The 13,400-nt window shown below is 36.5% G+C and overlaps 1 protein-coding gene across 1 annotated transcript; it reads left to right on the top strand.

Moving 5' to 3' along the window:
• The first annotated feature begins 2,793 nt into the window (after positions 1 to 2,793).
• LOC106054802 (endoglucanase A-like) lies at positions 2,794 to 13,244 on the top strand. The gene is made up of 8 exons (XM_013210832.2): positions 2,794 to 2,968; positions 3,197 to 3,351; positions 5,024 to 5,179; positions 6,008 to 6,218; positions 7,148 to 7,284; positions 9,197 to 9,369; positions 11,870 to 12,017; positions 12,766 to 13,244. The coding sequence occupies exons 2-8, from the start codon at positions 3,230 to 3,232 to the stop codon at positions 13,211 to 13,213; spliced, it is 1,395 nt and encodes a 464-aa protein (XP_013066286.2). The 5' UTR covers positions 2,794 to 2,968; positions 3,197 to 3,229; the 3' UTR covers positions 13,214 to 13,244.
• The last annotated feature ends 156 nt before the right edge of the window (positions 13,245 to 13,400 follow it).

Raw genomic sequence — 13,400 nt, 5'->3', positions numbered from 1 at the left:
AACGCACGATCAGGCAGCCGACCTAGACCAGTCAGCCATCACTCGTCCTACATTCTGCTGATTTAAGACAACACGTACATTCCAATCAAAACTGATCAAAATAGAGTCAATTAGCATGCAGCCAAACAGTAATAGAATCTTTTCCTATCAGGGGCAAGTGAACATTGTCTCGATCAATTATCTACACAGCAAACGGATACGACGTTTAGATGGTCATGAATACAGTAGTAGCTAACAAGTTTCCCCGCCAACATTGGGCATTTATAACTTGAGCCGATAGAACAGTTTATCTATTAAAACAGCCTTAACACAAGCGATGGGGATGCATACATAATTTGCACTGTCACACTGTCATAAAGAACATACTGTTACACTGTCATAAAGAACATACATTCGCACTCTCATACAGAACATAGTCAAGCTGTCATAAAGAACATACATTCGCACTCTCATACAGAACATAGTCACACTGTCATAAAGAACATACATTCGCACTCTCATACAGAACACAGTCACGCTGTCATAAAGAACATACATTCGCACTCTCATATAGAACATAGTCACACTGTCATAAAGAACATACATTCGCACTCTCATACAGAACACAGTCACTCTGTCATAAAGAACATACATTCGCACTCTCATATAGAACATAGTCACACTGTCATAAAGAACATACATTCGCACTCTCATATAGAACATAGTCACACTGTCATAAAGAACATACATTCGCACTCTCATATAGAACATAGTCACACTGTCATAAAGAACATACATTCGCACTCTCATACAGAACACAGTCACGCTGTCATAAAGAACATACATTCGCACTCTCATATAGAACATAGTCACACTGTCATAAAGAACATACATTCGCACTCTCATACAGAACACAGTCACTCTGTCATAAAGAACATACATTCGCACTCTCATACAGAACACAGTCACGCTGTCATAAAGAACATACATTCGCACTCTCATATAGAACATAGTCACACTGTCATAAAGAACATACATTCGCACTCTCATACAGAACACAGTCACTCTGTCATAAAGAACATACATTCGCACTCTCATACAGAACACAGTCACGCTGTCATAAAGAACATACATTCGCACTCTCATACAGAACACAGTCACGCTGTCATAAAGAACATACATTCGCACTCTCATACAGAACACAGTCACACTGTCATAAAGAACATACATTCGCACTCTCATACAGAACACAGTCACGCTGTCATAAAGAACATACATTCGCACTCTCATACAGAACACAGTCACGCTGTCATAAAGAACATACATTCGCACTCTCATACAGAACATAGTCGCACTGTCATAAAGAACATACATTCGCACTCTCATACAGAACATAGTCAAGCTGTCATAAAGAACATACATTCGCACTCTCATACAGAACACAGTCACGCTGTCATAAAGAACATACATTCGCACTCTCATACAGAACATAGTCACACTGTCATAAAGAACTTATATTGGACATATCATAGTGAACATATCCAAACTGAGATAAAGAATATAGGGTCATACTATCATACAGAACATGCAGTCACACTGTCATAGAGTACATGTTGAATGTTAAGTATTTAGCTTTTATTTTGAAGTAGACCAAATAATTTATTTAAAAAAAAATTGTGGCTTACATAAAAGTTATGCAAAATCAAATACAACATTAAAGATATTGACCTTTAACCAATGTTAATATATAAACAAATGTAGGTTAAAGTTGAATAAAAACAAAATTCTATAGTCTCGTTCAATGTCCTATAATCAAAGTTTACTACATGACTGTCTTTAAAGTAATAATAATTCTAAACTGTAAACTAAAAACATTTCTTTAATGTTTTGTTTCGTTCAATACAGTATTGAATTGAAATAAAATTCAAAAGTCATAACAAATACCAAGTGCTCGAAAGACTTTTTTTAGTTTATATTTCTCCCGGTTCAGGTCAAACTTTGACTCACGGTACAGGGAGGAAAAGTTCTTGACCTGCATGGTGACATTCGTGCACTACGCACGACAGTATATTTCTGTCCAGGGCCTTTGCAAGAGAGGTTTTGAACCTCTTAATTCCGAACTCAAATGGAATTTAATGATGATGATAATGATTTAGGGTTAGGGTTAAATCGGAATTTAAAAGTTTTAATCCCTAAGTGAAGTCATTTCTAACAGCAAGAAACAATTTGTTTTATATTTATGTTTGTTGTGAATATTTGATTGATTTATTGTAGATGTCGAAGATGAGCAACGCTATGTGACATTCAAATGGAACAAAGACTCAGCAGCTGACTTATATTTTATATTCGGAAATGTGTTTGTGAACTCGACCAGATGTATAATGAAGATAAGAGTCTTTACAGCTTCAAGGTTATATGCTATCTCCAGTTACTAAAGGTTAACTAAATAACAATTATGCGTGTGTTTTTTTAAATGAACATATAGACAACTCTAGGTTTTAAATGTGTGTAATCCCTAACAGTACTTACAATTTATAACAAAACTTTATGCAAGCGTGCGACTTCTTGAAGTTAGGTCAACCTGACATTCTGCTAAGATTATTGTTACATGTGATGACACACAAGACTATTTGATGATTTCTGGTTTAAAGAGGCGAACTTTGAGTCTTTTTAAACATGGCCATCCACATGTAATAACAATTAGTATATGCCATATTAAGTCCTCGCCCCCCCCCAATACTGGCACTTAATAGACTAGATAAACCTTTGCATTGCTCAACAATAGTTCAGAATTCAACATAGCGACATTGACAACACTTGTTTGACCTACTTGTTCACCTCACACGAAAGATAGCTTCTAGAATCTAAATGTCCTTACATATTGTGGAACGACTTTCCATTCTCTTGTTTCAAGTAGAACAGTTCTTGTACCTGCTCAACACAAAGTGTATATAAACGTGACAGTCAGATTCCATTCTAACATTGACAAGTAAGTGGATCAAACAATGTTAATAAACTAGATGTGATTTAGAAATCACTTTGTTCTAGATACAGTCTCTGTTTTAACATTTAATGGTGTTTCTAATGATGTGTCAGATTATAAGATAGAAAGGGGGGGGGGGGGACAGGGGGGAGGTATCATTAAATTATTTTAATTATTTCCCCAGTTGTTTGACAATGTGATGCTTCAACATTATTATCAATGTTAATATTTCAGACAAATTTAAACTAAATCTGTGCAATATTTCAAATGTCACTGATGGCATTGCTATTGGCAGTGGTGACTGTCCTACTGTCATTAAGTCAAACAGATGCTGCCAAGGATTACGCTTCGGCCTTAGGAAAATCTATTTTGTTTTACGATGCCCAAAGGTAAATAACTCTAGAGACACATTCTCGTAGTTACAAAGAGAGAACATTTGTAAAACATATATTTTAACAGCTATGTTTAGTTATTCATTTGTATACAATTAGTACTAGCAGAACTGCACCCGTCGAATTGTTCACAGGTTTTAAATTGTTCATTGTGACACTAACATATCCTTTTGGTTTAATTTCAATAAATGGGCCACATTTTACCCATCTTACTTACTTTTGAGTCAGCGAATTGTTGCATCTCTAGGTCTCGTTCCTTCTCTCTCTCTCTCTCTCTCTCTCTCTCTCTCTGGAACCCCATTTTGTTTGTTTTCTTAACCTGCGCATCGTAAATTTCTCCGACAAGAACTTTTGACTAGACTTGCAAAGACCCGCTTTATAACGCAACGCACCCCCGAAATATACACGCACACATGCTTTGGGCCCATTAGAAAGGCTCTATAATGCTTTCGAACACCATCATTAGTTAAAAATCAACTTAGGATGGAGCTAATACATTAGGTTTCAACTTTTAAGTGCATCGAATTTTTTAAAGTAAATAGAGTGCAAAACGCTATTAAAAAAAATAATCTCTATCATCCAGGGATTAGGCCTACTAGAGTTCTCCACTTCGTACATACTAAGAAGTTACACTTTTCCTGAGAGGACGTCCGCAAAGTTGTTAATCAACGCCAAACTCGCGCTGCACTGAAGTCTAGATTCTTTAAACAGTTTTCAAGCACTCTCATCAAGGCTACCCAACCATTTCAGAGAGTAAGCATTGATTTTAAGGGGCCACTCCCATCTGCTACTCACAATAAATACTTATTAACAATGGTGGACGAGTACTCACGCTTCCCATTCGCCTACCCATGTCCCGACATGTCCTCATCTGCTGTCATAAAGTGTTTGGATCAGCTGTTTTCCTTAGTTGGGATGCCAGAGTACGTCCATTCTGACAGAGGTTCGTCCTTTATGTCGAAGGAGGTTCAAGCCTTTCTGCACGAGAATATACAGAACCATCATACCCAACTGGGCACTCAGGAACTCATAACTCGGAAACCGTAGAACACTGTAGTAAACCGTGATACAACGTAATAGAGAGAAGAACCAGACCGAACTACAGAGTCCATAATTGTGTATCTATTGTACTACTTATATTGACTACATAAACTAGTGCTGTTTATCAATCGTACGACTGATACTAGTGTTTTTGTTTACTTGTTACATTATTTGCTATTGTTTACAACAGAAACTAATGTTTGTTGACACTATTTGTTTATCTATTGTACTACAGATACTAGTATTAATATTTATTTATACTACGGCCTATTATATTACATTGCTGCTATTTTAATCCTAGGTGGGGTGAGTGTGGTGAAATAGCTCAGATCTGTCTATGTTTGTGTAACGTAGTGAGAATATGTTCACAACATTGATTTGGTGATATACCAAGTCTCTTTCCTCATGTGTCACTGTAGTTTTAGAACGCCTTGATTCAGGTTCTCTACAGTGTCACTTTGATTCTTATTACATTTTTATATTTGACTATAGTATCTACAGACACATTTTCAACATTCCCACCCAACAATACTTAAACCAAGATGCACGTCGTTGTGTGATATGACTTAAGTCAATCAAAAATTCCTTGTTGTTGGTCAACATTTAGTTTCTTTGTGTTGGTCTCTAGGTCCGGCAAACTGCCAAGTAACAACCCGATCTCTTGGAGAGGTGACTCGGCCCTAGGTGACTGTGTGGTGGGAGGATGGTACGACGCTGGTGACCATGTCAAATTTGGACTTCCGGCCTCAGCAGCTGCCACTGTACTTCTTTGGTCATTGAATCGGTAAGTTGGTAACGATCTTAGTAGTAGAAAGACCATTTAAAATGGAGATAAAATGCCTGGGATGAAAGGTGCAGCTGGGACGTTGTCACCTACAGAACAGTCCGGCTCCACTCTCATTATGGATTCAACAGACCTCTAGAGTTTGTAAAGCTGCTTGCACATTGCACGGTTTCGACTGTACCTTGAAAATCCGTTCGGCAGAAGATGTGGAGAATTCACCTAAACCCTTTATGATCAAATGATCGTTCCTTTTGGCGTTTTCAAACAACCGAGTCTTGCTGTACGGCACCTTAGACTGTTGAACTAAGCAGTGAGTAAATACATGGTAATTAAATACAAGGTGACTAAATACATGGTGACTAAATGTGAAAGCTACAATTGAATTGTTGTTAAAATGCCAGTTAATTGCATTTGCCCATTTTAAAATGGGTGAAAAGGCTTTGCTGAGCTCTAATCGGTTCTTATATATAGCACAGAGTCTTGGAGAGTAAAAGCGATCACCCAGATACCCCCTTATTTCTTCCTCCACTCTTTTCTAACTGGTCCAGACAAGTGATGGGATCATAGCGTTTTGAGGAAGCTTATAGCATGATGTTGCGCTAAACAAAAACAATTGGTACAAATATTTATAATTGCACAGATTTATTACTGTGAGTCTAGATCTATTATCAAATTAATTACATGACTGATCCAAACTAATTGATACAAGTACGCTTAATATTTGCTTTGTTGCTTTTTTTAAATTTATTTGTTTATGTTTTTCTTGTTTTAAAGTCTTGTTTTTATTTTGTCTGTTTCTTCTATTGAATGGATTTATTTTATGGCAAGATTTAAAGATGGCTACCAGAGGGCCAACCAACTGGACCAGATGTATGATATGATCAAGTGGGGGCTGGATTACTTCCTCAACTCCTGGGACCCTTTCAAGAAAGAATTCGTAGTGCAGGTTGGTGACGGTACCCTTGACCACGGATTTTGGGGTCGTCCTGAAGACATGACCATGGCCAGACCATGCCTGAAGGTCAACACTTCTTACCCGGTATGATCTAATTGTGTCTGTGTTTGTATACATTTAAAATTGTTCTTTTTTCTTCTGTGCTTCTATTACAGTAGTTTCTGTTGATTTAAAACGTATGAATGTGGATGTGTATCAAAGATAGTTAGTCAAAAGAGAAGTTGCAAAAGGAAGGGATTTCCCATCCCAAGGGTAAAATCCAACTCTGAGCTTCATTAAGAATTCAACTTACATGTTGGAAGAAAGAATCCGCTAGATCCAATTATGAAAACCAGACGTCTACGAGATTCCCAAGTTCCGTCACCACTGTGTCTACGTGCAGCCAATAACTCAAATAATGTTCTTTTTAATTATTTAAATATACACGTCGCCTAATGGTCTTAAACATTTTTGTCCTTGCACTTATTTTAACCTTAAAAGTCGTGCTTACAGTCTTGGAGCAACACCAAATGTCCATGGACAGGAAATATCTATTTTATACTTAGTCTCCTGAAGAAATACTCCGTTATTATACCAATGAGTTTGAATTGCAACTAGTTCATTGATATTGACGTATCGCACTATTCCTCAGATAGTGGTTAGGCCTTTTCAGAATGATAAAACACAAGGATCCTGACTCTTTTCAAAACATGTTTTATTTTCAAAACAGCTTTACTCGAGTACTACACATGGGTTGTTGTAATATTTTTGATAAAAAAAAAGAATAAACACTCCCTTCGCATGGAGTATAATATTGCGCTAAATAAGGTTTTAGTCTGTTTGCTTTGGTACAGTTTATAATATGTCAGCATTTTAAAAGCTCTTTGATAAATGATGCTAAATAAAATGAGAAAGTTCAACTTTTTAAATGAGTGATTCACAAGAGTGTAATCAACAATTAGATCTTTTATCCTTTTATAATATGCGCTTAAACAAAGATTTCATTTCGAACTAACGCCAACGTTGTCCAATAGGGAAGTGATATAGCCGGTGGAACCGCTGCTGCCTTGGCTGCTGGTGCCATAGCCTTCAAAGCCAAAGGTGATAACGACTACAGTAATACCTTGTTGACTGCTGCCGAGAGTCTTTATTCTTTTGCTAAAACTTACAGGTAAGAAGAAATAATAGCCCAATATTATGAAAGAATGTTTACGGCTTATTGAAAGATTAAAGCTAGAACAAACTATAATATGTCTCCTTTTTGGTTCATTACATTTCATATTAGTTGCTTTATCTGATACATCATCATTTAACTATAACATTTAGGGCTACATCTCTATTCAGATATAACATTGCCTAGACCAGTGATGCCCAAAGTACGGCCCGCGGGCCAGAATCGGCCCGCGACGTGGTTCCATCCGGCCCGCTGAAACGTCGGCACAAAAAGTAGAAAATCCTCACCCTTCAAAAAAGTTGAAAATGTATCTTTCGTTGGGACCCTCACTTTTTCTCTGATGGATTGGTACCATGACCTTTAACTATTGTGCGTGTATGAGTTTATGAAATGGGACTCTGAATGTAGAATCTACCAGGAAAAGTAAATGGATCTTTTTTGTGGAACATGGTAATAAACCAACATGTTTGTTTTGTAAAGAAAGTCTCCAGGGCTGTTTTAAAAACAACAACATCTACAGCGGCAGTATAAAACAAATATGAAGACCTTTTTTGGTTTGAGACGCGTATAAAAGATTGGTTAAACTACGCCTAGAGTTTGAAGGATCGATGGGAATATTTACCAAAAAGAGACAAGAAAATAAGTTTGGTGGTAAAGGTAGCTACAATGTTGCTCACATTTTAAGAAGAGAAATGAACCCATTTTTAGATAGACATTACATATCCCAATAGTTTCAGGTTAATTTGGTTTCATTTTTTGTACCTTTGATGTGGCCCGCGACAGTTAAAATGGCCCGCAGGTCGAATTAGGTTGGGCATCACTGGCCTAGACTATCTACTCTCATCTCTCATTTGAAACATTATCAGCTACATCTATCCTTAGCCTTAATATAATCTGTTACTTCTTCTCTAAACTGTAACTTTATCAGCTACATCGTCCCTTCAATACCACTGCGGTAATAGCACTTTGAAGTCTACTGAGCCATTACTGAAAATAAATAGTGTTTGAAAATAAATATTGTAAAATATTTTCTTAAATAACTCGGTTCGACCAAATGTTACTTTCGAATGTCAAAAGCGAATCTTTAAAAACTCTTGCTACAAAAAGGTAGAGCACAAAGGAAGTGTATTGCGTCATCGTCCCAGGTTCCTGTTGGTAAGAAAGAACGCAGGCAAACATGGCAACTGAAAGAGCAAGGACCTATCCCCCATCGAAATACAAGAACTAATTCCTTCCAACATCCACACACTCATGAAAAAAGGAAAATCTATTGTAGGAATTGAAGATTGTAGGAATTGAAGATTGTAGGAATTGAAGATGAAAGCATTTAGAACTGTCTTCTCTATTCGAACATCAAACATGTAAGCTAACGCTACTGAATTGAGTGTTTTGACATTTGTACTTGTAAAAGTAAAAGTTAAGTACTCCTTTTCAGCCCTTGTGATGTATCCGCAACTAGTGTCACGTATTCATTACTTAGGGTTAAGTGGGGAAAAAAAAAGGGGGGGGGGGTAAATAATTCCGAAATAGAAAATCCTAGACTTCCCCCCCTGGGTGATACGGATATTAAGTGTTCTACCACTTTACACCACGACCCATACATTGAAAAGTCTGTCCGTAAAAGACTTTATACTTACAGGTTGTCTCGATTTGATTTATCTTTTTGATCACACAGCCTTAGAATTATTTGGGAGGGGGGGTCTTTTTATTTTTCTGCCGGAGAGTGGAGGTTTACACCATCATATTTTTGCGCCATGCCCACGGATACCTAACTACGCCACTATTGTTAAATATATAAAACGAAGAAGGCGTTCTACAGCGCCCCAAACACCCTCTGTAAATACATTATCTTAATGTAACGAACAGACTTAGAGGTGCCACTAGTTTCCCCACTTGTATTTGTCACTAGGGGTCTCTTCACTGGATCACATGGCTTCTATGATTCAGACGATGACCGGGATGAACTCTGTGAGGCTAGCATCTGGCTCTACAGGGCTACACAGAATGGTCAATATTTGGAAGACGCTAAAACGTTTGTTGACTTAACTCTGGCCTGGGATCTCAGCTGGTTAAGTAAAAAACGTAAGTGTTCACACACACACACACACACTCATATAGTCTATTCTTACAGTTGTATTATTTATTTATGTTTGACAACGCCAACGTTAAAACAAACCAGGTCCGTATTATTGTTTAGAAATCTCCTATATTTATATTAAGATCTTTCTATTTCTTAATTAAGAGTTGTTACAAAGCTTATATTTTCTTTCTCTGTCTGTCTGTCTGGTAAAAAGTTTGTACACGTTATTTCTCCCACATCCAATCTGGATAATTTAGCAAAATTATTTCTTTTACCTGACAACGCAAGAATCGATTAAAAAAAATCAACAAATTCGTTAATTAACAAACAAATGAAAGAAATAGTACTTGATTGAAGCGGTGGTATAAGCTGAATTAGTCCCATTAGTAGGTCGTCGTTTGAGTCTTAGTAAATATCAAAACTAGGACTAGACAATAGATAACTTGATTCATAAGATTTCCACTAGCGTTGTGGTTAATGTGTTCGCTTGACAAGCCTGAGAAAGCTTGAGTCATGAGTTCTTATTTTAAAGTATTTTTTTTAGACTTTTTCTTGTTTTATATTCTTCTCTCCAACTCAACTGACGTCTGCTCTCGAGCACGAGATTTTGTGTTTGTTTATTCCCTACGTTTTGGACGTTCCTTTAGAAATAAAAATAAAGACTTTTTAGCGGACACGATTGCAAATTAGGACATGCATTAATTATAAATACTTTTTAGCGGACACCATTGCAACTTAGGACTTCCATTAATCATAAAGACTTTTTAGCGGACACGATTCCAACTTAGGACTTCCATTAATCATAAATACCTCTTAGCGGACACCATTGCAACTTAGGACTTCCATTAATCATAAAAAACTTAGGACTTCCATTAATCATAAATACTGCTTAGCGGAGCTAATTACATCTTAGGACTTCCATTAATCATATAAAACTTAGGACTTCTATTAATCATATAAAACTTCGGACTTCTATTAATCATATAAAACTTAGGACTTCTATTAATCATATAAAACTTAGGACTTCTATTAATCATATAAAACTTAGGACTTCTATAAATCATATAAAACTTATGACTTCTATTAATCATATAAAACTTATGACTTCTATTAATCATTTACAACTTAGGACTTCCATTAATCCACACGACCAGGCAACTTCTTACTGCAACTATTCTAAAAGCATTATTTATCACTTTTTTAATTCGCCTCTTTAAGTGCTACCACCTGGGAGGAGGCATTAATTAATTCATTTAATATACAACTTCTCTGCTAAGTATATTAAAATAGTTTCGTCTCTGCTGGGGGGGGGGGGTGATTTTAAAACCTCAAATATAATATAATAGAATTTATTGACCGTTATTATTTCCCCTACTTCACAATATTATTATTATTAGCCTGCAAAAGAGCTCACAGCTGAGCAGCAAAACATTGGCTAGAAGAAGAAGAAGAAGAACATGTCCCCAAAACGAATTTATTCTAATACTGGTGATCACGAAACCAAAAGTCGTTCAGAAAGTTTTTAAAAGTCAAATATTTCTGGATTATTTCCGACATTACACTTCACGACTACTAGCTGGATCCAAATGTATGATACATTGTCATGCAGAGCCTCAAAGACGTATTGGCCACAAGAAACAATTGTCAGGTGAAAAAAGATGAAGATAGATTTTCTATCAACACACGAGAAAGAGCTACTGATGGAACTATCCTCCTTGGACTGTAGTGTTCATGAAATTACCCATAAGAACAACGTCACGATATGGCTGATAAATATGAAATTTAGCCGCCTTATTTGAATCCTCAGATGGAAATCAATCTCGATGGTTCTCCTAGCGACATAGACAAAAACGAATTTTTGTCTGGGGGGCTTTAGGTATTTAGGACTCATTACTTTGGCAATTTCATCTATTGAACAAGACCTAGTGGAAAAAACTGATTTGGATAAAATGATCGATAGTTTGCCGGCAACAAAGCACGTGAGATTCACTTGTTTACCTTTTTGTATAATCGATTGTTTGCCAAATAGCAATGCTTAAATAATGACTTATTACTTAGAAATCAGAAACTTTTCGCTGTTTTATAACTTTTTATTTTGTTAGTTTGGGGGGGGGGCAGGGGGGACATTATGAGGAACTGCCGAACAGGGCATCAAATAACCTAGCTATGCCACTGCATCTAGTCTTATATGCGAATATTGAATAATTTATTTACCTATTGGTATCAAACAGAATAATTAATTACCAGTAATTAATTGATTAATCGGTTACTTTTTTTATTGATTCATTTCTTGTCTTTGACAATGAATGATTGTGCGAAGTTTCAACTTGATCCTTAAACGGATGTGGAAGAAATAACGTGGACACACTTTTTACCAAACAGAGCAAGTGGATATAAGCTGGCCCTGGATGTATTATGAAATTGTGAAAGACAGCATTAGTCAAATATCCAGTGCTATATGCTAATTAGCTTTTAAAACAACATGATTCTGTGTCCATCCAGCCTCCTGTCAGTTGTACCTGTTTGAAGAGACCCAGTCCAACCAGTACAAAACTGCTATTCAGAACTATTTCAACAGCTGGCTTCCTGGGGGTACCGTCACTTACACACCATGCGGTCTGGCCTGGAGAAGCAAGTGGGGCTCTAACAGGTGATAGTGATAGACAAACATGTTTGAGTTGTATCACTTTTTATTTAATTAATTAATCCGGTGACACATTATCTAAGCGTTTATTAATATTTCTGCAATTAAAACCAATCCAATTTAGAAAATTAAATATTTTATTTCACAAGCTGGAATCGTACAATAAGTTGCAGATAGGTTACTTCGTGTCTAAACAAACTCTACATTGACAATAAAAGACTTCAAATAATGAAAAATAAACAATGGATCCCGTCTCGTCACTATACTTTTTTTTAGAATCTGAGATTTCAGGAAAACTTCCAGAAAAATAGTGATTTTCGCTACAGTGTTATTTTTTAAGCTCCTTGTGGACTAAATAAGTTATTTTTTAGCTCTTCCATAAGGTGTAAATATATTCTGGAAACATAATTTGAGCAAACCATTTTCTTCTCATTGGCGGCCTTGACACGTGATTCGGGGAACATATTTTTGCAGTAATCTTATGCAATTATAATGCATATTAAAACTTTGATTGCATTTCATCTTAAATGTCTTTGAATCAAACCCATTTCAGGTATACTTTTGTAGGCATGACAATTACATATGACATTTAAAAAAAACAAACATTTAATGTCTCTTTGTTTTCACTGTCCCAGCCAGAACTTTACTTATAATGGATGCTAGCTAGTTTATTTCTTCCATACTAAGCAATAGAGTAATATATATGTTTAGATGATTCCTTATCAAAATAAAGTTTTTTTTTATATATATTTAGAGAAGCTGCCAACACTGCCTTTTTAGCGCTAGCTGCTGCTGAGTCTGGCATTTTCCCAGACAGACTGAGGAAGTGGGCCGTGGAGCAGATCAACTTTATCCTTGGCGACAACAATCACGACGGCGGCTGCTTCAGCTATCAGATTGGCTACGGAACAAAGTACCCCACCCACCCCCACCATCGAGGCGCCTCTTGCCCTAACAAACCGGCTCCTTGTGGCTTTGAAAATCTCCATGCTACTACACCTAGCCCTCAAGTTCTCGTTGGCGCCATTGTTGGGGGTCCAGAAGCGGATGACTCATATGCAGACAATAGAGAGGACTATGTTCTGAATGAGGTAGCACTAGACTATAATGCTGGGTTCCAAGGTGCTCTTGCTGGCATTGTTCATCTTCAGGCTAAAAATATTTTGCCAGCAACAAATAACAAATGTCCATGTACAAATTAAATAAATAAATGCTTATTTTCTAATTGTTTTATATTGAGTGTTTTGAATCAGTCTATGTATTATCTAATAATGTAAACAATGTGTTTTGACACAAACGAAGTGGAATCAATAATCGTACAGTTGTTCAGCTGATATGAATATTAAAACATTATACATTACCCATTTTATCACTGTTTCACTTCGAATT

Source organism: Biomphalaria glabrata, chromosome 11 (assembly GCF_947242115.1).
Source record: "Biomphalaria glabrata chromosome 11, xgBioGlab47.1, whole genome shotgun sequence".
Lineage (NCBI taxonomy): Eukaryota > Metazoa > Mollusca > Gastropoda > Planorbidae > Biomphalaria > Biomphalaria glabrata.
Note: the sequence above shows the minus strand (reverse complement) of the source record. Positions and strands in the feature narration are given on the sequence as shown.

What these genes read in the sequence shown, in the direction of transcription:
- LOC106054802 (XM_013210832.2), top strand. Translation starts at nt 3,230, where the DNA reads ATGTCACTGATGGCATTGCTATTGGCAGTGGTGACTGTCCTACTGTCA. An exon ending in TTGTTTTACGATGCCCAAAG is followed by an intron (nt 3,352 to 5,023) that starts GTAAATAACTCT and finishes GTTGGTCTCTAG; the next exon opens with GTCCGGCAAACTGCCAAGTA. An exon ending in CAGCTGGTTAAGTAAAAAAC is followed by an intron (nt 9,370 to 11,869) that starts GTAAGTGTTCAC and finishes GTGTCCATCCAG; the next exon opens with CCTCCTGTCAGTTGTACCTG.